This window comes from Onychostoma macrolepis, chromosome 17, assembly GCF_012432095.1.
Source record: "Onychostoma macrolepis isolate SWU-2019 chromosome 17, ASM1243209v1, whole genome shotgun sequence".
Taxonomy (NCBI): domain Eukaryota; kingdom Metazoa; phylum Chordata; class Actinopteri; order Cypriniformes; family Cyprinidae; genus Onychostoma; species Onychostoma macrolepis.
The window spans coordinates 13,676,786-13,704,117 of record NC_081171.1 but is presented as its reverse complement, the minus strand read 5'-3'; the positions used below and the strand labels follow the sequence as shown (position 1 = coordinate 13,704,117).

At 35.9% G+C, this 27,332-nt stretch overlaps 2 protein-coding genes across 23 annotated transcripts in view; one reads left to right on the top strand and one right to left on the bottom strand.

The window, feature by feature from the left end:
* Positions 1-19,479, bottom strand: part of dlgap2a (discs, large (Drosophila) homolog-associated protein 2a) — a 139,621-nt gene extending 120,142 nt beyond the window's left edge. For 3 of the 16 annotated variants that reach the window (XM_058748615.1, XM_058748621.1, XM_058748626.1), the window contains exons 1-2: positions 19,111-19,244; positions 10,147-10,201 (exon numbers count right to left, since the gene is read on the bottom strand). Coding sequence is in view for 7 of the 16 variants with exons in the window: in XM_058748607.1 (XP_058604590.1) it covers positions 10,147-10,201; positions 19,178-19,333 (211 nt within the window). In the remaining 9 variants the exon portion in view is untranslated. Of the gene's footprint in view, positions 1-10,146; positions 10,202-19,110 lie in introns of all 16 variants that reach the window. The other 13 variants (XM_058748630.1, XM_058748605.1, XM_058748606.1 and 10 more) reach the window with 10 other exon arrangements.
* Positions 19,174-25,611, top strand: LOC131522829 (glutamate-rich protein 1). Of its 7 annotated transcripts, none has more exons than XM_058748633.1 (9): positions 19,174-19,190; positions 19,339-19,514; positions 19,764-19,803; positions 19,994-20,126; positions 20,542-20,682; positions 22,193-22,558; positions 23,048-23,239; positions 23,932-24,074; positions 24,396-25,611. In XM_058748633.1, the coding sequence occupies exons 2-9, from the start codon at positions 19,474-19,476 to the stop codon at positions 24,408-24,410; spliced, it is 1,071 nt and encodes a 356-aa protein (XP_058604616.1). In that variant the 5' UTR covers positions 19,174-19,190; positions 19,339-19,473; the 3' UTR covers positions 24,411-25,611. The 7 variants fall into 7 exon arrangements, with proteins under 7 accessions (XP_058604616.1, XP_058604617.1, XP_058604615.1 ...); XM_058748634.1 differs by lacking the exon at positions 19,174-19,190 and adding an exon at positions 19,191-19,248 and having other exon boundaries at positions 23,932-24,061; XM_058748632.1 differs by lacking the exon at positions 19,174-19,190 and adding an exon at positions 19,191-19,248.
* The last annotated feature ends 1,721 nt before the right edge of the window (positions 25,612-27,332 follow it).

The window sequence follows — 27,332 nt, the reverse complement described above, 5'->3', positions numbered from 1 at the left end:
TAGCCAATAACTTAAAAAATAAAAAATAAAAAAAATACCATGGAAGTCAATGGCTACCGTCAACTGCTTGGTTACCAACATTCTTTAAAATATCTTCTTTTGGGTTCAGCAGAAAAAATAAATTAATTTTTTAGCAGATGACAGAATTAGTTTATCAGTAAATCAAGACTTAACAGCCGATTTAACAGTCGACTTCTCATTGTTCCTCTTAACAAAACAGTTATTCAACGTCTGAATAAATTATACACCGAAAGCGAGCAACACTCCCATCCCAATTATAATCACTGGAGCCATAACTGTAAGTCTATGTAGTCTGAGCCCTCAGTTCAGCATAAACTCACTGACTGTCTGAGCACAGAGTTCTGGACTGCACACTAAAATAAATTAAGCCATCTACACTCTTATATACACACTATCTACGCCTTTTCAATTATTACGGTAATGCTGTAGTTTTGTCACATCACCAGCTTGCAGCGTATATCAGGCAAAAGCCACAACATCTGGCCAATTAGCTTCCGTCATAGTCTTAATCAATTGTGCAGATCTGACCCAATTTACCTTCTGAATGTAAACAATGTATGTTATTGCACTACAACCACATAAAAGACAAATGAATAAATGACAGCGTTTGTAGTCTTAAATCAAAACATAGTAACTTGCTCTAAAACTGAAACTACTTTTCTCTTTCATCTGATGTCATCCATTAAATGAAGTTAGTTCTTTATTCTTTTTTATTTATTCATTCATTTATTTTTGAAAAGTGAAAAATCATTTTTTTTTGGTCAATATATTATATTTTGAGGGAGTTACATATATGTCCACTGCACAACTACAAACACACACACGCACACACACCCTCCCACCACACACTCGAACGCAATCATGCACACATATATCTGCACTCATACAGTATACATGTCTAGTTTTATTTGACCTAATAAATATATATAGACTGTGCGCATTGAAATAAACGATAAAATCTAAAGACTATTTTATATTTCTGTTCAATAAAACCAGTGTAAATTATATCATAATTTTAATAAAACATACAAATAAGGCAGAACCTATATATAGGCCCATAGGCAGAATTATACTGTACCCTTTGGTGCACTGTAGTGGACCGATATATTTTCTGTCACAGAAAAACAAATGTACAAGAAAAATATTGTTAAAATCTGGATGAATCTATTTCTGACATCCTAGTTAACTGAAAAATATTTTTTGTACCTGTCTGGTTTTCTGAGAATAAAAGCATTTAACACTTATTCCCAAGGTGCATGGTGCATCCACTTTTCCCGCCGCCATCTTGAATATATTATGCAATATCTCAAAACAAAAAAATAGATAAAAATACAACAATGAAATGGAATTGTAGACAACACTTTGGGGGTTAGCCAGTTGGTGGTTGGGACATGATGCTACATCTTAAATGGTTCAAAATGGTTTCCAAACAGCTGTCCACTGTAGTGACCACGATGCATCAGAGGGTTCATTACCTTTCTTTTTTTTTTTTTTACCAGAACAGCACTAGTTTCTTTACAAAGACTAAAATATCTTAACTCTAAAACAAAGAAGGCAAGTCATAATCAAACAGATGTTCTTTGTATAGTAAGAATTAAAGCAGTTATATGTGCACATCTGTGTTTGTTTTTGTGCGTAAATGTGTGTGTCTCTTTCTACAAAATCCTCCGCAAACTTGTGTGTGCATCTGCTTGAAATTTTGGCCACAGCTGAAGCAGGTGTGAGCAAAATCACACCATTCTACTTTCTAATGAGTTTGGGGTCTGTGGCCGGCAGTGACTGAAGTGAAATCCAGCGCTCTCCAGGCCTTACACCCTCTAATAACAGCCATCTGTCTTCATGACTGTCTGCTCTACAGGCTCAGGGGAAGGAGGAAGACAGAAAATAAGAGATGGGTGGATAAACGCTTTCAAAAATTATTTTCGGAAAAAAAAAAAATTATTATAACGATCAAAGTAGAGAAAGGGCAGAGATGCAGGATGTTCATAAATGATACAGACATTTTTTTTATTAAACTCTGAACTGTCCAAGGCTCAACAATATGATTTTTTCTGCAGCTATTCAGATTAAGGGGTCACTTTTTCTTTCTCTAATCTAACTGGCTACAACACACACACACACACACATCTATTTTACAACATTAAATAAATATATTAAAAACATAATTAATAGTATTTTCCCTATATTATTCATATAAAATATGAGAAATTATTAAATAAACATTGCAATAATTTATAACAAAAAAGTTACATTTTTAAGCAATTATAGCTGCGAAGTAACTCAATGATGACTACAAATTCTTAGACAAATTTCAAGATTATGATGAACCATTCAAGGAATTTCGACATCAAAAGTAAGAATGCTGTGAGAATGTAAGAAATAAGGTAAACGTACCTATTAAGCTCACCAAAATCTACATTGAGACATTTTTAGTGCACAAGATATTGGTTTCAGTACAAAAAGTTATGTTAAAATAAAATATTTATCTCTCACACAAAAATTTAAAAATTTTATTTTATTTTAAATGACAAAAGCATTTCAATTAAGATATACATCATTAAATTCAAAAAGTTTGGCTGTGCTTAATACATTTTTGTACCCTTTAAGCACACCCGTGTTCCCATTAAGCTCACATTATGTTTTATTTAAAAAAATATTGTTTATTTTAAATAAAATAAAAGAATAATTGTAAAAAAAAATTTTTTTTGAAGGTACAAAGTCAATCACAAAAAAAACAGAACACTAAAATCAAGCAACAAGGCATTCAAGTCGATCAGTTATATATTCATAATGAAGTTTCATCTAAGCACATAGCAACATCTAGACTAGTCCACGTTCAGCTAAGTAACACATTCAAAAATCAAATAAAACATTTAATTCATGAGGATGAACACAGAAACTAGCCTCATTATGAGACCTCTTTTTAAATGGATGTCAATTTATCTATAGTCTCTTGGCTGGAATACACTATACGATTTTTGCCCCGATTTTCCACAGATTTATAATAGTTGTCAACGATCAGAGTCAGTCTGTAGATTTGAGCTGACAGAATCCATTAACCTTAACTTAAAGTGACAACCATCTGTTAATATTTAAGGTCTGTTTATGAAGTATTTACATAGACGTTCAATGTGGAAGAGCTTAAAGGGAGCACACTGAGCTTAAATGGAGCAGCAACAATTTGAAATAAATTTCATGTAATATTTATTAAAATGACAGGATTTTGCTAAATAACTAGTCTAGGTCATGTATTAAGTTCATAAATATTTTAATATGAACAATTATTATTAACAATATCTATGATGTCACACTGAAGCTGTGTGATTTTCATAGCAGTGCACCCTTTAAGCTCACCTTAAAATAATATGAAATCTTATTTCACAGACCAGCAATAAACTGTCAATTTATAATATTATGGATGTAAAAGTACAAGCCAGTATTGCCTGTGAAGTAATATATTAGCGTAGCACACAATCTTATACAGCTAGTCAGCTAACTGAGTTCTGTAGCATCTGTGCTGTGTTGCTAAAACTGTCTTTTGGATCTAATGTAATTATTTCCCACATCCAAGTTCCAGGTTATAATATGCAAAAGTCTGAACATTAATCTCTTAATTTTACAATGAGTAGTGAAACTTACCCAAAATAAAGACTTAAACATCTAAAAAACACACATTTAAGGGGCTCCTCTTTTGTTGAAAGTATTCAGACAGCTTTCAAAATGGCCGCCAGACCGTGTGCACATATGGAGACTCATATCTCAGTGTGCAATGATCTGATTGACTTGAAATTATAGGAGGTTTATAGTAACAAACAACATATCAATCGGTTAAGACATCAAGTAGGATAATAATTTTTTTTTTTTTTTTTTATAATTTCATCTCAAAAAATGGGAGTGTGCTTAATGGGTATGTTTACCCTACTGCTGCTGCACATATAACATATATGAAATAACCCCCATATAGCATACATGAATCACCCCGTAGCAGATCTACACAGGTGGAACTGGGGAAGGTGAAGGCTTTCTGAAGCACACTGCAACTGCTAAAGCAAGCACTAGTCATATATTTGAATGTTGACCAGTGAGCTCATTGGCTACCGATACTGGAGAGAACCAATCAGCTGTGCCATGTGATAATGATGTCATTATGTCAGATTGAGTTATCAATCTGATTGACCTATCAGTGTCATCTAGAGTTTCATGCCAGAACTTTGTATTTATAATGTTACAAAAGATTTCTATTTCAATTAAACTTTTTATTCATTAAAGAATCCAGAGAAAATGTATCATGGTTTCCACAAAAATATTAAGCAGCACAACCATTTTGCAACAATATCTTACAATATTACTTTTTACTGTATTTTTATTGAAAAAAAAATGCAGCCTTGGTGAGCATAAGAAACTTTTTCAAAACCAGAAAACTTGGCCCCTGGTTATCTTTACTATTGTGCCCTTTAACAGCTAACTTCTTACTGCAATCCTTAAACCTTCCAGACTACTGTTCCCCGATTTACATGTCCAACCAACAAATAATCTGTGATCATTTATGATGGATTAGTAAACACGCACAAAGACGGTAGTTCCTGTCTCGTCAGTGAGCAGCTCTCGGGGGTCAGCTGTGTGATGGGGTCCTGAGCGCTCTCATCTGTTCAAGGTCAGATCAGGTCAGAGCACTGACTCAGACAGGTCAAACACACAACCGAACCATGTCTGGCTCTACGCTATCTAATTTCCTGTGCATCCTCCTCTCACCTCGTGTTTGAGAACCACCCTCGCTGTGTAGGTGAGTGGTGCCACCCACATCCCCTCTTTGCAAATGTGTATTATGCATTGATTTGATTTAATAGAAAATGACACACGGACAGCGAATTTAACATTTTAAAACAGTAGTTTCCCTGAAAATCAAAAATATGACTTTTGTTTTCCAATCACAAAAGGAATGAATGGAAAAGAGCAGCTTAAACAATCTTCTAAATATCTTCTTTTGTGCTTCGCAGGATAAAAAAAGTCATGTGATTTGGAAGGAATGATATGAGGGTCAGTAAGTGATGAAATTTCATTTTTGCACAAACTGTTCTAAAGACAAAAGACAAGATTCGGCAAGATTTTGTGATATAGAGCCAAACAAGTTATACTAGGCAATCACAAAGAGAAAAAGTGTGTGATGAAATAAAAAAAGAAGATAAGGGTGCAGAAAAGAGGTTACATGCACAATCACTTACACACACACAGAGTTGTTCGCTTTCATTTCCTGAGCACTGGCCACTCACTGCATAGTGAGTGTCACTTCATGCACACTATTCTGTCTTCACCTCTTCACCTCAATATAATACTCTCATCCTCCCATCAAATCAGAGGAATCAACCACTCCTCAGGCAATGCACCTCTTCTTACCTTTCAGTCCTTTCTTTTCCCCCTCTCGTTTCATTTTATTTACTCTTTCTGAGAAAGTATTCAGACCGGCTTCTGTAAGTTGGCTGACCATTTCATACACTGAATCAATTCTTGAGGCCATATTTACAATTTTAGGTGTAGATGTTAGGAATTTTTTAACTTAAATAGGCCTATGATGAACTGTACCAGTAAGTCTTTAGTTGTAAATTTACAGCTGATTTTTTGCAAAAATATTTCAAAATATTTATTTTAATTTATTAAACCATAGTACCAAAAAGCAACTTCCAACATATATTTTTACAAAATGTTAAAAAGTTATTGAAATTTGTGTAATGGTGTGTTAAAAAAAAAAAAAAAAAAAAAATCACCACACTATTCACAACGTTGCTTCATTTTTAAAGCTAGCAAAATCACCACAAACCCATTCAATTTTATCGTTTAGCTCTACTTTGGATGCATTTCAAGAGCGCATTTTCTGGAAGCCAAAAAATAAAAAAATAAAATATGACCTTGGCCATTATATACAGGACAGATTTTTCATTAGCCTACAGTACTCCCACTACATACTGATGAAACACTAACACTACATACTGATGTCCTAAAATCTGAATAGCCACGACAGAGAGGGGAGAGGAAGCAAGAGGAGGGTTTTCTCTGTCAACTGCAATCTTTATATCAGACAGAAAGAAAGAGAGAGAGTGCACACAATCTCTACAGGGACTGAAAAATCGATACAAACGCTCTTCTAAGAATGCAAAGCAGGGCCACATGAAAAGTTTTGTGGAACATCAGCAATTCCAAAAAACTTTGCTAATAAACTCTGCGCTTCTGCAGACTAATCAAAACATTAGCATTTATAAGAAAGTCATTCACAAGAACAATTAAAAAATTGTTACTGAAAGAGCTTCTGTCATGTTCTAAAGAAATCTAGCTTGACTCCTTTCAAACCACACGAAGTCAAAGCAGTGGAAAGTAAAATATGGAAACACAATGCTAAAATATTAACATGGTTATTAAGAGCAGAGTATGGCACACGCATACATGGATGCACCATAAATCATTTACTAGTCTGAGAGCAAAAAGAGCCTCAGGCGTACAGCGCATTTCAAGAACAAATGAGACTAAGACAGGGTCAAACAGCCAGAAATGTCTCTTAAACTGTGTGTAAAGCAGATGGGTTTTGTCTAAGGAAAATTTGAAAACAAAAAATAAAACAAAACAAATATAATAAAATATGAGACAGAGTAGTCTATAAATTTTTAATTGTTTTTTTTGCCTCACCTGAGCTTAACTTTAAAGTTAAAGGTCATAAAGGGTTATTATAGTTAACTAAAACTAAAACCATAAAAAAAGTGTTGTTGCTTATAAAATAAACTTTAACTGAAATAAAATATATTTTAAAAAAAATTTTATTTAAACTAGTTGCCAAGGCAGCAATTCTCCTTTTATATAGACATAAATAACAAAAACTGAAAATATAAAAATACAAACTAATTCAAAATATTAATAAAACTTTAATAGTATCGTCATGATAGCAAAATAACCCTGATGTGAATGACCTTTATTTTACCTCTGGTGTTTGGGGATTTTAAGAGCAATTAGTGGTAATAAATAAAAGCTATGCTTGGAAATAGCTTGTCAAAATATATTTTATTAAATACTATACACTTAATAATACTTAAAAAATTAAATAAATAAAAGCTATACTAGTATTTAAAAGCTAAATCTATTTAATTGTTTGTTTGTTTTTAATAGTATAACCTACATGAGACATCAATGTGAATTGATTTTAAATAATAGTACAGTATGTAAAAACAAACACACAAAAATATTCTGGTACTGGGTACTTGTTGAAAGTGTCAGGTAAATGGTGCTCCACAAGCTTTTAACACAAAAACTGTGTAAACATCAATTGAACTGAAATATTCATTTACACTGAAAAAGAGGGCTTTGCCTCTTCAATTCAGAAGTCCATCATACGCCACTGGTGTAAAGTGTTTATGTGTCACTCCTCATGACATGATACTGTAGCTGACTATCACAACCATCCGCTGCCGTTGCAGAACCAGAAGAGCCGCGTGGGTGGCTGTTGTTAGCTGTCACACTCCGAGGAAAAAAACCTTTCGTGCTCCATTTTCGCTCTAAAAAGCTTTACAGCACATTTATAACTTGATCTTACTCACTGAGTCTTGAATTTGTGTTATTTCTGAATTGTTAGCTCGTTGCCAGAAGCAAGTGTGTTTTCCAGCTCGTCATCAAAAGCTGCTACATATAGCCAAACATCTGCCTCTCACTTCATATCGCAGAGACGGAGAGCAGCCAGTGTCTTTGTACTCACAGATGCTGCTTTCTTGCCTTACAACATGTCTATACAAAGCTGAGAGAGAGCAAAATCAGTGACACTAATTTGCATAATGAGGGGAAGTTCTGTGGTGGCCACCTTCAATATCTGGAGTTTCAGCTCAGCTCTGAAGCAAAGGCCAAACCTGAAATTTAAAATGTAAATCGGCCGATGCCTGTGAATGCCTTAGATGCGTTAGGTGAAATGGCTTTCAGATGGATATAAAATGATGGTAGGCGTTGATAGTGAACCTATACTGACATGATCTGCATTGTCTCCATAGAAACAGGATGAAACCATGGTCACAGCACTGGTGCAAATACAACCAATTCATTCAGATTCTACACCCACTGGGAATAAAAACTACCAACTTCCAAACTTGGCTCCTCAGTTTAATACAAATGCCCAATGGATGCAGAACAGACAGTATTTTCTGCATTACTAAGACTCTTATAATGCAAAACTGAAGTTCTACTGTCATGAAACATTTTTTTTAATCAATACAGCACCTGGCATCCTCTTCTTCAATTATCTAATTAAAACACGCACCTCTGGGTCAGTCTGTAAACTCATTCTGCCAATTTACAGGTTGTGAAAGAGGGGCACAAACACCCCAGCAGAGAAATCCACTTGGCATATTATGTAAAAATTATGCATGCTTGTTTATCAGGCTGTGTTTTGGCAAATGCCCTCGCTGTCATAGCCATTCTGCGCACACACACAATACATGTGCAACGAGCAAAACAATGTTTCGTATTAATCAGGATACTTAATCTTTACAAGAATAACGATGGTAATGTGATCATCCGCAATGTGGATTATGATGAGGCTGCATTAATGCATCTCCTGTCTCTCTGTCATGACTGTGTTAGAGTAGGAGATTGTGATCCCAGACTTTAGTCTAGTGCTCCCCTGATGATTTCTTTCATTTTCTTTCCATTGCATTTAATGCAGTGTGTGTGTGTGTGTCTGTGTGTGTTTGTGACAAATGAGGACATAAATTTGTATAATGACAAGGTATTACAAGGAGAAGGTGACTTTTCAGGACATTACCCCATGTCCCCACTTTTCAAAACGCTTATAAATCACACAGAATGGAGTGTATTGAAAATCTGAAATAGCACAAAGTTTCCTGTAAGGGGTAGGGTTGGTGTAGGGCAATAGCACATACAGTTTGTACTGTATAAAAACCATTACGCCTATGGGATGTCCCCACTTTTCACAAAAACAAACACGTGTGTGTGTATTTTAGCATATTTTTTCAATATTTTATATTATGTTATAGACATACTATTATTTTTATTTTTGTTATATACATTGTATTTTATATAAAAATAAATATTAATAACATATTATAATTATATTTATTAATACAACTTATAAACACTATAGACTAACCCACATACTACCATTACACACTCTGAAACATACACAAATATTACAAATGAACATAAAAACATTAAACCTATCATCCTTTTGTGAGAAAAAAAAAAAGTAAAAATCCCGAGTTTATATCTCATGATTCTGACTTTTTTCTTAGAATTGCGAGTTTGTCTTACAACTTCGAGTTCATATCTCTCAATTCTGAGATAAAAAGAATTGTGAGATATAAACCCAAAATTGCAAGATATGAACTCCGAATTGAGATAAAAAAATTGCAATAAAATTTTATATAATAGATGGATAAATGGATAGATAGATAGACGGACACACACATATTCCATGGTGGAGACATGGCTTCCATACAAAAGAAGAGCAAGAGCATAAAAATAAAAGAAAGCATATTAACTCCATCAAAACATTATGTAAATTGTATCACTATTTTTGCTTCACTAAAAACACCAAGATAAAGAGATTGTAACAGTGTACAGTAAACAAATGCATTCCATTTTAGCTTTTAAAGTCCTCCAGTTCATCCGTTGTGCTGCCAAGTACATTCACAAATGCTGGGCTTAATTATCTAAAATGAGTGTAAATGGTTACCACTAAATGGAGGAAATTGTAAGTGCAAGAAGCTCAGGTACAATCCAAACACACTCAGTCATCAAATCTGTTCTTTCCCTACAGTAAACCTTTATTCAAAATCAATATTTGTTCCAGGTTTTGCTCCAAATTTTGATTATTAATTATTGATTATTTTGAGCCCTATGTAAATCTGGATCCACATCAGAAGACCGATACTAGCAGAGTCAGACTCTTTGGAGCAGATGCACAGCGAGTACCTCAATCAATCACGTTAGACCTAAAACAAAGTATACAGGCCTGTCTAACACACACAAACTCGTAGATCAGCATCTGTTCCTGTCGACACACCATTTGAAAAACCAAAGAGGCTCGGGCTCCAGACCTAAACATAATGTTGCATTTGAATGACAGGTGTGTGGTTTTACCTGTGTTCCTGTCTGGGAGGATACAGCAGCGTTGTTGCACTATGCTCACCAGCACCTGTCAGGTGGGGAGAAAGATAGAGGCATCAGGGGAGGAGGAAGAGAAACGTAGAAATAAAAAAGAAAATGAGAACAAGCATGCATGAATGCGCATGCAGTCTAAACAGCCATTAATTACAGATCGGGGGCTGTCAGGTTTAGAAAGCGTTAAGTGGCCCCCAGGTTTCCCTGCTGTGTGTATGTACGAGGCAGGAACGGCTGTGTGGGTGAATAATTTTATACTGAGAATCTCTTTACATGGGTGTTAGCGGAGAAAGAAGCCAAAACAGGAGATTAGAGCACAAATTTGTTCACTGAAAGAAAACAGAGGCTTCTCTATACACAAAATGCTCAAATCCGACACTAGCGGCACGTACATGAGATAAAGAAAGTGTGTATTATAGTAGAGTACAGGGATAAATCTCTCATTCATGCTGAATCAGATGTAACTCGACCCGTTCCATAATTCCTTCATAAAACCAGTCTTCTCTCCGACTTCTCTCCGTGTTTCTGGAAGTTCACATGGTACTTGCATGTCTTCAAGGCCACCATTAAATAGTACTCAAGTAAACTGCAAATAACAGTGTGCTATATACAGTAATCATCATATGCAAATGAAGTATGAAAGTATCAAAATGAGCAAATAACATAACATTTGATTTTGGTTGCTGATATACACTATATTGCCAAAAGTATTGCCAAGTCCTGATCCCAGCTGAACACCTCTGGTGTGACTTTAAATACAGACCTTGAGCCAAAAACTCATCACAAACACCAACGACTTGTACATAAGCTATATGGACTAAAGTATTGAGACACCCCCTCCTTTAGAACAGAAAAAGGCACTTCCAAAACTGTGGCAACAAAAATGGAAACATAATTCATGTATTTAAAAATTATATTTCCATCTCTGTTGCAACAGTTTTGAAAGCGTTTAAAATTACTGTACCCATACTAAAGTAGTCAAACCTGTTCATTAGAAGGGGTGTCCCAATACTTTTGGCAATATAGTGTAATTTTGCTCTCTAAACAGAAACACAGTATACAACTTTGAAAAGTTCTGAAGATCAGATTTTATGTGCTATCCTTCACACTCTGAGCCACTTACATTGCTCATATTTTACAGTTATGCTGAATTGAACATAAAACCATAAATCAATCTCAATTTAACTGCATTTCATATCTGCAGTCAAGCAGAACAAATTTACCCTCCTAAAGCATATTAGAATGTCGCTGCCATCTAGTGGCCAGGTGGTATAGGTACTAGACTTTTCAATATGTGGGTCAGGAGAGAAGGCATCAATGCAGCATTTTCACAATGCAGCATTTTCACAATACAGCTTATAGCATAAAGTGGAAAACATTACTGATGAACTGATTATAATTTTCCACCTAGGCTAACTGATGTCTCCAAAATTATTACAAGTCATTCTCACAATTTTTACAAAACCAACAAAGTATGTAGACAACTAGAGAATAGAATAGAATAGAATAGAATAGTCTTTGGTCATGCTGAGCATCTGATGATTAAAACTGGAGGATTCAGGTGTGAAGAGACTCTACACAGCACACAAAACAAGGAGTTATTAACCGATCAGCTGGAAAATTATCACTTGTATGTTGGCAGAGATAAAATAAAGTAGACAGAGGACTATTGGGTTTAGTGTGAGAGAGATAGTCTGATGGAAAGAGAGAGAAAGAGAGTGAAATTAAGTGTGCGCAATGTAGATGAAAGAAAAGGGAAGAATGTGTCACAATCCCTCATTCCCAAAATAAATGGTTTCCATCTTCCATGAATGTATTTAGCTCATTGGAGGAAGCTTACGAAAAACAGATTAACATTTATGAAATAAGCTAAATGGGGAATCTGATTAGAACAGAGTCTAAACAATTCATATTAGCATTTGGCTGCAGGAGATGCAACAAACACAGTATTTACGCATTCTGAAGTCAGGAGTAAGGAAGGCTGAATTTATTTACTAAGTTTACTAAATTTACTAAGTTGAATCTTAAACATAAATCACAGTTAGGACTTTCTCAGTTGAGTTATTCTGAAAAAAACTAGTGTTCACTCTGATTCTCTGCAGTTGTAAAGGCCCATTCACACAAAGAACGATAACTATGAAGATAACTATGCCAATAAAGTTAATAATCATTCTAATTCTGTAAGAATGTCAATGGTTTTTATCATTCATCAGCTAGAAATAAAATGTTCTGAGAGTGATTCCAACAAGTTCCTCTGTGTCATTATTGTTATTGTTGTGGCTGGGAATTGTCTTTATTCTCACAGAATTAGAACAATTAGTAAAACTTCATAGTTACATGGCAGTTTGTTTTTTGTTGTGGTTTTTTTATTTTGGTCTTTGCGAACGGGGTCATTACATACAATGTGTGTTTGCATTTAAAATTGCAAGACAAGTAGTGGTATGAAAAAATGCAAGGTCTAAAGAGATTTTTTAGACCTTGTTTTAGAGAACTTTCACCATGTTTTAAAAAGCAAAAGTACAGCTTTAGCTTCTATAAACATGTTAATTAAGTTAAATTAATAGTAAAAATAATCAAGAAAAAAAAAAAAAAAAGTTACAAGGAAAAATTATCCTGATTTTAAAGACTAACTAACTAGCAACTAAATTAGTTTTATAAAATAATCTAGACATTTACTTAGACTAAAAAAATAAAATCATTTTTGAGCTGCTGTAAAGCAGAACTAAACTGTTTGTATCACTAAATCATAATTTTCCTGTTTAACACTGTAAAGCTGCTTCGAAACAATCTGTTTTGTATAAAATGCTACAGTATATAAAAAAGGTGATTTGAATTGTGTCATTAGTGTAGACTAATAGTATTGCAATAAAACCATGTGACTGTGAAATGCTTTGAAACAGAATCTCAGGTGCACTTGAATGAGTTCAGCATTTGCTCAAGACTTAACTTTAGAGCTGTAGCTCTCCATCCAAACTCTGCATCCTCAAGACTACATCCTCAGAATGCTAATCAAGCTGTGGAACCTGCACTTACAATTCAGATGAGCCATCAGAGAGTGAGAGAGTGGGAGAACTGAAATTGAAATCAAGAGGTAAGGAAGGAGAGAGAGAGAAATTTCACGCAAGAGCAATTCCAAGGTTCCCCTGCACAGAACAGACATCACACACTGCATCCTGAACTAAAGCTCAAAAGTCAAATCAAACTCAAAGCAGCCAATCAGAGAGAAACTGCTGACCAGTTGGTGCACAAGGACACACAGGAGTCCTGCTGATATTGACCAACACGACCTTGCACTGATTCACATTTCAAGAGGAAAGACTCTTAAGCAGATCTGCTATATTCTGCTGACTGTGTGTTACTCCTTCAAAAACATGTATTATGGATCTGTTTATTTATAATCATTCAAAATTATTTTATTTGCGATTTTATTTATGTTTTTTAAAAGAAGCCTCTCATGGTAACCAAGGCTGCATTCATTTGATCAACAAATAGATTACAATTTAAATAGGCCTATATTTTAGAAAGTTTTTTATTCCTGTGATGGCAAAGCTAAATTTACAGCAGCCATTACTACAGTATTCAGTGTCACATGATCCTTCATAAAACATTCTAATATGCTGGTCTTGTAGCATTATTTATTATTATAAATGTTGAAAACAGTTGTGCTGCTTAATAGTTTTGTGAAAACGCTGATACTTTTTTCAGGATTCTTTGATGAATTGATGAACAGCAGCATAAAATATCATACATTTTATAATGATTAACAGAAAATTTTACAGTGTTACTTTTGAGAGAGAAATTGGTGTAAAAGAATATGAAAATTGACTTGTGAGGTCAAAGATGCAAGTGGAGAGCAAAACTATTAAAAATATTGCAAATACATTGAAAATTCTCACCAGTCTGATGCATCAATTCCTTAAATAAACCTGATTTTAACACCTCAAATAAGAACTGAGATTTGCCATTGCATTCATCACAACTGAAAATGTTTGAGATGGAGACTCTTTTTAAGCAAGAAAATCTCAGCAAGACCAAAGTTAACTTTATCAACACAGCATCCCAAGCTCTCACAGAAACAGCCAAGTAATAAAGAAATGAGGTTGGTGTCGTGTGGGTACCTGCTCTGGCATCATACAGCACAAAATGAAATTGACTGTTTTCTTTAGAGTTAATGAACCTCTGCACTCCCCTGAGATTCGGGTGCAGGGGAACTGACACAGAGGAGCTGGCAACCCAGAGCTCATTTTTCTGCCCAAACTAAAGTGCACTGTCACATTCAATGTTCTGCTTAGTCGCTTGTGACGAGGATAAAGTGAGAAGACTACAAAAAAAAGAAAGAAACGGACTCATAAACCCAAGGGCTTCCCTCTCATCTCAGATAACACATAGGAGTTCACCCAGCAAATACAAATAAAAAATCCAATTAAAACTCATCTAACCACTTGAGACAGTCAACAGATGTCATTAGAAACATGCATGAGTGCAAGTCACTGTTGGACATCTTCTATTTTGGACTCTAAGAGTGAGTTTTACTAAAAAGCAAGTTTTTTTTCTAATGATTTGTCAATGATCCCTTTTTCATACTATATGAAATATATTGTGTGATGGAGAATCCATCTGTACAGTAACCATTGCCCTAGCTGACCCTCTTACCAGGACAGCAGCTGCATGGCTCATGATAGAGTGTGTGTGTGAAATCTCTGTGTAATCAGTGTGTGTACACTCACGGTGTGCTTAATCAGTGTGTATATAATCAGTGTGTGTCTAATCGCAGGTCTCTAAATTACTAAATAGCTCCAACTGTCACAATCAGGAAAAAAAAAAAACACTCTGCCGCACAAGCAGACACTCTCTGGGGTTGCTGCATGTGTGCATGTGTGTGCGCATCTTAGGCTTTTTTCAGGAACCTCTTAATTCCCAGAGTAATTGGGGGAAGGAGGAGCTCTGAGACAGCAGCACTAATTACAGTGTTTTCTGGAGAAATGTTTCATGCTGTGGCCCAAAAAATACAGCAAGATTAAACAGTTTTAACCTACAGTCAGAGATGATAAGGTCAGAAACCACAGGAAGGGTGAGAAGTTTTAACCCTGAATTTACATCTTTTTTTTAGTTTTCGGTATCAGACTCCAATGATGTAAATGTCAAAATAATAATACTAATTTTGAAATTAACCATGTTTTCCCTTCACATTATTTTATGAAGTCTATCTCTAACCTTAAAACCCAGCAGGCATCAGTGTTATTTTAGTATTATTTCTATACTTATTAATGAGCTTTTTTCGATTTTCATTTTAATTTTGATTTATTTTAGTAATTCTGTGCTTTTGTCATTTTTATTAGATTCTATTTAGATTTAATTTCATTTTTAGTTTTCATCATTTTAGTACTTAAAAATATTTAGGCCAAGTTTTTTAAGTTTCATTTTTTTCATGTAATATTTATATTTTATTTTAATTAATCACTGGTATTTCTATTCTAGACAATATCGATAATCCAATATTTTCATATTATGGTAGAAAAGTGATAAATGGCCAGCAAACATTTTTATACTATACTGTGCAAATAAATAAACAATAAAAGTAAAACACTAAAACTAAAATGACTTATTTTAAATAATTTAATTGAATTAGGCATCACACAGTATTGTAATTAACAGTATTAAAATGGATATTCGTTCTAAGATCAGGGTTCCCACACCTTGGTTAACTTCAAATTCAAGGACCTTTCAAGGACTTTCCAGGTCCAATACCCTCAAATTCAAGGACTTAATGTGGGGACACATTTCAAGTGAGAGCAAAGGTTACATCGCATCACCTTGTAAGATACATTGTTACAGTTTTCATGTGTCAAACACAACTATGCAAAAAAGCTTTTTTTTTTTTTTTTTGCATTTATTTTTGGCCATATGACAGAAATCTGATATTTGTCGTATTTCTGTTTTGCATAAAATTAAATAATATTTGGTACATACTATACTGTATTCTAAAATGATCTGATATTAACTTTTGGATGGATTTTATTGAAAAGAGCTTAGGCTCATGTAACCAGAAGTTTTAAGATATATGAATATGCTTTTAAGTTTTTCTTGCCTCGTGGCTTTACATTATCTTAACAAGCAAAGCAATTCAGCATTACATCCTTTGGATCTCTGGCAAGCCATTCTTTGTAATCTTCTTTGGTGAGCCAAATATATTGAAACTTGCATTTTCCAGTCATCACGTTTCAGTGATTTCAGCCTACTTTTGCAATGTTTCACGGTGTGTCTGTGAAACGTTGAGGTACCTTCTTAGTAGTTTCGTGTGCGTGTGAACGTCATGGCAACGAACAACACAAAGTACCTCATGTGGGAAACACTTAACGTAATGCATAAATGTGCAACGTAAATCAAGCAAGCTAGTATGCATAAAGTGTTGACGAAATAACACATTAGCGCACAAAATAACATAATTCCAATAATATGGAATTTTCAAGGACCTGTATCCATGTTTGTTTATTTTCAAAAACTTTCCAGGGCCTTGAAAATTTTTAATCAGATTCACAAACTTTCAAGGATTTCAAGGACCTGTGGGAACCCTGTAAGATATGCGAAAGATTACAATTTAACAATTACATTTTTTTATTTTTAAATTATTCAAATTTTTAAAGGTTTATTTTAAGTAAGTGTTAGATGATTTACTAAATAAACTAAACGTAAAAATAGAGGAAATGAGCATGAACCATAAACCTTTCTGTATCGACTGATACAAATAAATACAAAACTTCTCTAATATCAACCACTAAACAATATGGTACCAATATAATTTGAACATTCCATTCTAGTAATGTCAATCTGATTTTTCAATGTTAAAGTATTTTTTCATGATTTCTCTGAGACCCCAAACATGAGGGTTATATACAGTAAGTGAGGGTTTGTGGATGAAGACATTTAAACTAGCAACCCACTGACCTTGCGTCATTAATTCATTAATTTGTTCAGTCATTCATTTTCATGTCATCCTCTCGCTATTTCCTACTTATCTTGCCAGGCAGCAAAGCTTCCAAAGAAGCACTAACACCTGCCTGCATAATGAATGGGAGAAGCAACTACACAAAGCTTACAGACACACACACACACAGAAACACTAGGTTTAGCTGCCATTCAAGTTGATAACAAAAGCACACATGCAAAACACGAAAAGCATCTTGCGACTCTGTCCATGAGTTCTCCTGTCATAACACATTTTATGGTTCCAGATTTGAGCTAAAAATAAAGGCAATCCCATGGAGTGTTTTATTCAAAAGGCTTCACTTCCAAGAGAACTAGGGAAAGAACAATAGAGGAACTTACATTATGAACCACATCATAACCTGCAGTAGGTATGGACTTTGGTCAAATATGCAGTTTAGAGCTCGTTATACAGAAGAAAAAAAAATTGACTGCAAAAAATTGCAACTGACCAATTAAACCAACATTAAACTATAATTACAATTCTGAAATTGCTAATACTAAATAATGGTAAAATGGTCAACAATAATTGAACAAATGCTAATATTGGCTCATCACTGATTGCATCCCAAGTAACTAGAACTAAATTCCACACCTGTGTTGAAGTCAAGTCACTAAACTTAATAAACAATGTTTATAGATATTTACAGGCAATGCTGCTATATATAAGAAGCTTTAATAAACTCTCAGCACGGACCACAGAACCCCTCAGATCCCCAGTTAAACGTGCTGTCTTTCAGCATAAGTGCAAGATACAGAGAAGGCTGATTCTGCCAGTCTGAGTTATTTCTGTAGAGCCGGTGTTTGAAACTGCAAATGAATGCTGCACCCTGCACTTACATTGACAGACAGCTGCATCTGGGAAGCTTTGTACTGCATCTGCTGCTGGCTTATGTAATATGTTTAAAATGGGCATCTTAGAGTCATTTTAGAGAACAGCTTAGATAATGGATGCATATTTTGTCAAATTTGCTCTCTCGCAGTCACACACACACACATTTGCAGTGTATGATAGGAAGCAATCTTGGAATCCTTAAGCTTTTCCAGCAAAAGCTGCACACACACACAGCCACAGCCTTCCTCTGTTAACCCAACAGCATCAATTACTTCTCAACTGGACTGAGGTATGAATATCATCTCAACTCAGGAGACAACAAATGTGATTTTTTCTTTACAACACTGATTGACTGTTATAGGCTAGCCCTGATATTGAATAATTATGTTATGGCCGATAACTCATAAATGGATGATAACTAAATTCCATACTACTTATTCTAAATAAATCAAAATAAAACAATTACTCAAATTAATTGTTATAAATGCTACAGGTGGCTTCATTTTATAATGTAGGCTTCACAACATTATAATGTACATTATAAAAATGTACATTCATTTTGGGATTTGCAAAAGATCACATTTAACAGTGTTATTAAAGATTAACTTCAACTTAAAAATGTAAGCCACATTAAATAATATTGGAAATCTGCAGGTACAATTAAATATTCAACATCATCTGATTCTAATACATTAAGAAATGTAGGCTATTTGAATTTACAATTTTATGTTTTCCCAACATTGAGTAAGTTCAACATTGAGGAATTTGTCACCCCAAATATTCAGATTAGTGGTTGATCAATTAAATGGTTTCAATTATCAATTCTCAGAATTTTGACCTTTACCCATGGATAGACAGGCTATAACCTAATGGATGACTATAAACTGTATCAGTACAGTTTGCATGCGAGTCTACACTACAAAATGTTCTTTTAGATATGCATATTTAATCTTGCATGCATAATAAGAATGGATAATTAGCAGTTTTAAAAATTGCACTAGCCAGTAATAAACAAAGACGGTAAGAAGTTGTTTACAATTCATGAATCATGATCAATGTTCAAGAATGTTAAATACACTGTTCTATAAACTTGGGTAATAATAAAAGTTAAATTTCTGTCAAACCTAGAAAAGCAAATGTTCGGAATTTTGGTTGAATCCACTTGAAATACGACAGGTGAAAGGGTCACACCTTCTCTCGGCAGGTGAGTGATGTAATGCCGAGCTCTGCATCCCGCGCGCCGCTACACACAGGCTCGTAGAGTAGAGTAGACTTTAGTTTTCTTCTGCACGTTTCAAGAAACAAGCATGCACAGTCTGCTGAACGTACCTTCTTCCACGCTGACATTCTAGGTTTTCCTTGAGCTTGCGGCTACATGGTGAGAATGGCAGCGAAGTTTTGAGAGTGCATGTGCTCAGCTGTCGCCGCCCCGCGGGTGCAGATGCGGCGCTCCCTGGAGCTGCTGTAGCGCTTGTCCGCGCCGCTGGATGGCGCAGTTCAGGACGCCGCGCGCTCAGCCGCCATCATGGTGAGGTCGGAAGTACAACAACGCAAAGCAGCAGCACGGCGGGATTTTCTTTGCAGTTTATAGCATATGTGCGCGATTTTCTTGCTCATTTTCTTATATGCGCTACATTTTAAATCCTGGCTCCATATTAAATGTTTAAAATAGTCACATTGAGCTGCGTCTTACCATTCACCACTGTTTACACCTCTTCGAAAAGTATATTGTAATTATAATAATGGTGTGAAATTTTGTATACTCTTGAGGGAAAAGGTATACATTTCTGCCGCTGATATGTCCGTCAGAAAAGAAGGTAAGAAGGAATAAAACTGTTTAAATGTTTACAATGCTCACATGCTACAGATCCTTCTAAGTTACTGCACGTGCTTTTTGTTGACATCAGGGGCTTGACTATAAACGAGTTTTATTAATTTAGCTTTCATGCTTGGAATAGAAAAAAGAATTGTAAAATTATATATACATGTTCTAAATTAGTATTCCAGTCCAAGGTCCTGCAAAGACTGTATCCTGCAGCCCAAGAGCAGAGTATGCTGCAACCTGCTGCCCAGGAGCGGAGCATACTTGCACCTGTGCCACCTGTAAAAAGACCTCAGTCCATCCCACTCAAGAAGTCAGGTCAGAGTTTGCGTCATACTTGCTTAAGTCATTAAGAGAATAGATCACCCAAAAAAATGAAAATGCACTCCCCCTACTCCCCCTCGGGCCATCCAAGATGTAGATTTAGTATGTTTCTTCATTGGAACAGATTTGGAGAAATTTAGCATTACATCACTTGCTCACCGATAGATCCTCTGAGTCTGCTGTGATTACTTGTGGATTATTTGATGTTTTTGTCAGCTGTTTGAAATCTCATTCTGACGGCACCCATTCACTTCAGAGGATCCATTGGTGAGCAAGTGATGCTAGATTTCTGCAAATCTGTTCTGATGAAGAAACAAACTCATCTACATCTTGGATGGCCTGAGGAGTGAATTTTCAGCAAATTTTAACAAAGGGAATTGACCGCTCTTTCTTTCTCTCTCTCTTTCAGATAATGAGAAGAGTACAGCTGTACAAGGCAAAAAGCTCTACACTGTTCTTCCTCCTCCTGAAGGCTACCTCATTAATAGTGGGGAGGATTTGGTCGCACCATCCAATCCAGATCCCACTGACTCAGAGGAGAGCCCAGCTGGTGAGTTGTTAACAACTCTCTTGTATCTGATTAATAACACTTTATCTCTTAGATAAAAAACATCACCATCCCTCCTTTTATTTCTTTTCTAATCACACTCTCCAGCAGGAAATGGATAACAGTAGTTGTGGTGAAGTGATCCTGGTAATACCTGCAAATAATCCTGACATATTATTAGTCACTGCAGATAATATTAGCCATTCTGTAGCTTTATATTGATAACCTGTTTTATATTTTACTTTTGAATTATTTAGACTGATCAGTTGTGTTTTTAACGTTTGGGTGATTTTTATTTTTATTTTTATTTTTTTGGTTTATTTTAATTGTGCATCTCTTTTGTGGATCCAAATGATCAAATCATTTGATTCAGTGGAGCATATTATTAAGCCGCTGCACCCAGAATAAAAACTCAGAATTAACAACCTTATTCAAAAACAGTTTGGATTTCTCATCTTGAAAAAGACACAAAATGAGTAATTTGTATGTTTACGTCACACAAACAAAGGGTAATCAGACTGTTTGAGATTATTGATTTGCTCTGATCATTTGTGACATTTTATTTTGGCCAATTTGAGGCTCTTTCCTGCTTCTCCTGTTGTATTGATATGGACAGGATGAGTTTACCAAAATGAGGCCCTGTTTAACATCCTTTGGAAATTTGTATTTGTCCTTTATGAAATTTAATTGTAATACCATCCAAAATATGATAAAACCAAGCACCTTCTCCATGGGAGGTGACATTTTTTATTACACATTACTCATCCCATAATTGCGAGTCTCTTAATTCAGATGCAGCGTTTGGCTTAGTGTCCATGTTGTACTCCTCTTTCACTAAAAAAGCTCTGCAGATTTCCTCCTCCTACTGTCTTTTTGTTGCTATTGATCTGAATAGACCTCAATGGACCTGCAGAGCGGCAATAACTTCGCTCACTACTACGACACACACACTTACACACTGTCCATTTTATTGAGGCTTCACTCGTCCCTCCTTTATTACAAACCGGTCTCATTGAATGAGCTGTATGCTGATGAGCTGAATCTTTGCTTCCTGCGGTGTGTTGCTCAGATGTGCGGTCAGTTCCTTGGCTCTGAATACAGATGAAAAAAATCAATAGCTCAGCACATCTCAGTGTGTTTGTATAGTCCTGAGGAGCTTGAAAAGCCTGCAGAAAACTGAAAGGGCAAAGGGATGTGTGTGCGTGTGTGTGTGTGTGCACACGCTATCCTCTCAGGTAATTGCTTCTTATAGTACGTGCACATTTCTTGTAGGATGATTTTTATTTTAAAGAGTCTACCAAGAGCGTAAATGTAATGAGGCTGTAACTGATGTCATTCAGTTGTTATAGTGAATTTATTTAAATCTGTTCATGGCAAATCAGCCACTTTAAACCTCTTTCTCCAGAGAATGGAGCCTGATGCCTGTCGGATTTAAAAACCCTTTGTAATAATTCTAATGCTGTGAGAAAGTCTATAATCCTCCTCACCAATGAGCCATTTTTGGATTTTTTAGATACTGATGGCCATGAGTTACGTAAGAAGAGGAAAAGGAGGAGAAAGAAAAAAGTGTTGCCCAATACCACAGAGGAAGTATCCACCCCTCCAGAAGAGGGCGCTTTACTGGGCCAGACAGATGCTGCACATCCCAGTGATGAAGGGGACACTGGAAGCTCAGTCAGCACAGAGCAGCTCAGCAAGAACAGAAAGAGGAAGATGAAGAAAAAACGTCACAAAGAGAAAGTCCTCGCTCTTGGATTAGTGCCTCGAGCAAGAGCTGTTGAATTCATGTACGCACAGAGTGGAGATGGAAATTCAGAGAAGGTGCTCGACTTCCTTCGTACCACACAGGAGATCTACCTCTCTGATTTCAAATCCTCTGGTATAACATATATTTTTTCCGGATTAATGAGGCTATAAAGGACATTGAGAGTATAAATATACACTACCACTCCAAAGTTTGAGAGTGTTTAAAATTTTTTAATCTTATTCTCACCCAGGTTAGAATAATTTATTTGATTAATAAAGTAAAAAGAGTAATATTATGAAATATTTCTACAATTTAAAACTATGAATTACCACAATATATTTTAAAAGGTAATTTATTCCTGTGATGCAAATCTGAATTTTCAGCAGTGGTTACTCCAGTCTTCAGTGTCACATGATCCTTCAGAAATCATTATAATATGCTGTTTTGGTTTTGATTCTATAATGAACATGAAGTTCAAAAGAACAGCATTTATATGAAACAGAGATATTTTTAACAATGTAAAAAATATAATGCATCTTTGTTGAATAAATGTGTTTATTCATATATATCTATATATAACAGCAATAAAATAATCTTATATATTGCTGCTCTTCTCTTCAGGTTCCTGTGTAGAAAGCAGCCCTTCTCTTTCCCTCATTGCAGCGGAGTCTCTGTTCTCTCGTCTCTCAGGCAGGACGCTGCCCCCTACTGAGATCTCTAAGCTATGTGGACTTAGGGCTGTACTGGTGAAGAATGAAAGCCAGTTAAAATCACAGCTGCAAGAATTCAGACACACAAGCACATTACCTGCAGGTGAGTGTGGGTGTTTGGACCTCCCATGCCTGAACATCGAGCAGATGTGTTTTTGATTCATAGTGATGGTTGCAAACAATAGAATACAACGCAAAGAAAAAAGGTATTTGTTGGCGCCGATAGCCTGGGCAGCGCACCGACATACAGCACCGCTCCGGGCATCCCGTGTTCGAATCCCAACCTGAGGACCTTACCTGAACCCGCCTCCCTCTCTCTCTCTCTCTCTCTCTCCCACTTCGCTTCCTATCATATCTGATCTGTCCTATCACAATAAAAGGCAAAAATGCCAAAAATAAATCTTTAAAAAGAAAAAAGTAATAGTAGCCACATTTTATACATTTTACCATGTCTGTACTCATTATTATCTTGATTGATTTTTACAACCAAAATGCCCACAGATATGCCATTGTTCAAAAGTCTGAAGTCAAACGTTTTGAAAGAAGATCATTTTATTCATGTATTGAAGTGAGGAAAACAAAAAGATGGATAGATGGATGGATGGATAGATAGATGGTCAAATAAATGCAGCTTTGTTGAGCATAAGAGACTTCTTTAATAAACATTAAAATTGGATGTTAATTTAAATTGTAGTCTGGCTTTATAGACATAACAATATCTGTGTTTACAAAGAATGTGCCCATAGTCTTTTTGCATGACTTTTGGTGTATGTACGTGTACGTGCGTTTGTGAAGTCAGATTAGACCTTAACAAGATGATCAGTGTTTTCCTGAGGAGCTACAAGCACCCAGCAGATTCAGGACGTTCCGCACAGGTGTCCATGGTGACTCCTAAACATAGCCTCCGTCTCCACGACAACCACAGGTTCATTTCACCCGTACGCCATTATTTCCACCAGTAGTCGCATCGGGTCATTGACCCTGTTATTGCAGTAGTGTGATTTCCCCTCAGACTTCCTAATAACAAAAATTTGTATTGAAATACAGGTGCCATGGTCCATTTCACTAAAGCAATTTTTATTATATAGCAGTTATTTGGTCCCATTGTGATTTTAATCTCTATTACAAAAGAGATCTGGCCAAGATATCAACCTAATTCAGGCAGAAGAAAACATAAATCAATAAAACCCTAGCAAATACATTAGAAAATGCACATACATTTACTACATGATCATTACTTACTCTTTCCTGTTTTACAGATGAGGTTTCGGTAGTCTGCACACTTATTGAGTATTGGCTGGCAGAGATTATGCCCATGCAGAGACAGCAGAGGACATGACGCCCCCAGATTCAGCACCTGAGAGGAAAAAGACTCTGAATAACCAGCAGGTCTCTGATTGTAACATCTCATTATGAAAGAGATCTTCAGTCATGCTGCTTTATAGTCAAGGATTTCAAGAAACTCAGGATCAGTCAGCTTCAGCAACAATTTGGATTCCTTTTGAAGCCCCAGAATGATGTACTCTAGTTTATCTTGTCTTCACATTAATAATTACTTAAGAAAAATATATTTTTACATATTCTTTCTTCATACGGCACCGGTACACTACCAGAGATGTTCCAGAAAGTATATTATAAACACTAAAGTATTGTTATTGACCCTGACTGGATCAGCGGTCTTCCTCAGCTCATTATGAGGAGTCTGTGATTTAGCCTCTTAGTGGCTAATTATCTTAACATCAGAACGTCAGAAGATCCTCGCTGATCTCACAGCCTGTTTGGATCATGACATTTAAGCTTTTACGCACTAGACTGCTCGTTAACATCATTTACCCAAACCAGTGCCTCATTTACATTTTCTTTTTCTGTTCAATGAGCTACTTTGGGCCATCAATGTGACAAGCCACTGTGACCATCAGTGTGACTAGAAAAATATATTTGTTAAAGATATTTATTAAAGTTTTAATTAAATTTGTGAAAGAAAAACAGATGTGTGCTTGTTTTCAGTGATTGTTTGATATACCTACCTGCAGTGTAATACATACTATGATCCATTTAAACTGATTCAATGGCTTATCCATGACGTCAAGGAAGAATGACTTTAGCTATACAAGCATCTCTAGACTGCACCATGTGTGTTTATGCTAATCTGCGACACAAGGCAACCCAAAACATAGACTTGGATATCATTATAGGATCACATGGATCTGGGTTGGCCCAGACAGAGAATAATTTTTTATTGCTTCCCATTATGTTACAGTGTTTGGAAATAATAACCCTGCCATTTCTCTCAGAAATATTTCCTTACACCAGCTGGAATATGGTGCGGAGGACACAGCAGGTGTGATGATGGTATTATACAGTAGCAGCTGAAAAGAACAAAATAAAATAGCTAATCATCTTGTTTTAGCAATAAACGCAGCATATCATCAGACTAAAGGCTCACTGCAGCTTTAATATCGCAGTTTATTGGTTTACGGTTTATGGATCAGGACTGAATATCCACTCAGAAGATGAGAGGCAATCCTGCAAAGAGGTGGAGCGAATATCTGCCAGTCAGAAGTGCTCGGAAAAGCAATTTAATTTAAACATACTAAATGATCTGCCGCTGAGTGAGGCCTGTTTATTTAACAGGTCCTCATAAAACACAAGATTTGTCAGTCCCCAGTGAGGCCCTGAGCTCAAGACAGATAAAACATTGTGCGGGTGAAGGGTCTACAGTACTGTGTTGAGAAAGACAATATTCTGCTGTCCCCTGTTTATTATGTTCTCTACCCTGAGGCAAAACTCCAGACAAGTTCATTTTGAAGTGTACCAACAAACATATTTAACTAGGTGAGTAAGTGAGACAAAATGGTGGCAGAAACATCTGCAATATACTGTTTTTGTTTCTAGGATCTTCACTAGCATCCATAAGCGTCAGCACTGTCATCACAGGAATACATTACAAAGAAAATATAAGAAATATATTCAAAATTATAAAAAAAAATTTTAGCTGTTCAGTTTTTAATTTAGATTTGTTTTGTTTATTTTCTGATAACTAGGCCACCTCTGACCTGTGTGACTAGACTTTATAGCCCTTTCCGGCTTTACGCAAATGGCAGACTATACAAGGATGTCGTCCTTCACAACAACTTAACCCCGCATCCCTCACTGTCGTCATAGCTAGCATGTCCAAGTGCGTGCTAGCCTCATTTTGGTAATCTCATTGAGACAGAGACAGACAGACGGGGCCTCTCTCTATATAAGCTCTGACCAGAGCAAGACAGCGATAGATGTGCAGTCCGACCAGAGTGAGGTCTATCCTCTGAGAAGCCTCTTTCTGTCAGAAGGAGAGAAACAAGGAACCAGAGGAAGAGGTCCTGCTCACAAAGCTCCAAGGCCTAGGGACTAAATTGATATGCTTTTTGGTCTCCCACGTCCTACATTAGGACACATCCGCTACTTGCAGGTGAGTAAAAGAATTTTGCTGCAGAAAAGTACAGATAAACTAAATTAATCATCTGCGTTTATAGATCTGTATATATATAATATGTGTACATCTAAATTGGGGCAGAACTGCAGGGCTAAACTCATAAAGCTAACTGGATGTTGATGTAATAGCGAATAATCTTTTTGTTCTATAATTTAAGAATTTTTACAACATTCCACATGGTCTGATTTCAATTGCTATTATCTCAAATTAGGCCTTTAATTGGCCATTATTACATTGGAGAACTGTCCGTTTTAAGCTGTTATAGAATTATCATAATTCACTTTAGAGTATTCTTTAACTATTTAAACATTTAATATTTCACAGCCAAACAAAATGAGCCATCAGTCAGGCAGGTTAAGTTGTGTCTAATTAAACATGATCTGAAGGTTAATGTTTGTCAGTTCATCATACAATATAAATATGTATTTCCACTCTCTTTCAGACGTCCACCGTACAGACTGTGACCCAAAGAGCTCACAATCTCATAGTGCCACGGGTGGCTGTTTTTCTGGGTGCATTGGGAATTGCGATGTCTGGATACAGCTCTCGCCAACTCGCTGTTCACCACCGTCCCTCCACACGCATCCTGCACTGGATGTCCAAACCTGCCATTAATGTCGATGGCCCCGGTTCCCCAGGTCGAGCCCGTCTGGCTTCAGCCAATACTTCAATGGCATCCACCAAAAAAGATGAACAGGATCAACCAATCAAAAACACAGGT

Excerpts from the sequence above, each read along its gene's own strand:
- LOC131522829 (XM_058748633.1), top strand. The coding sequence starts at position 19,474 with ATGGCGCAGTTCAGGACGCCGCGCGCTCAGCCGCCATCATG. Across the intron at positions 19,804-19,993 it reads TATGTCCGTCAGAAAAGAAG|TCCAAGGTCCTGCAAAGACT; the intron begins GTAAGAAGGAAT and ends TTAGTATTCCAG. Across the intron at positions 20,127-20,541 it reads CATCCCACTCAAGAAGTCAG|ATAATGAGAAGAGTACAGCT; the intron begins GTCAGAGTTTGC and ends TCTCTCTTTCAG.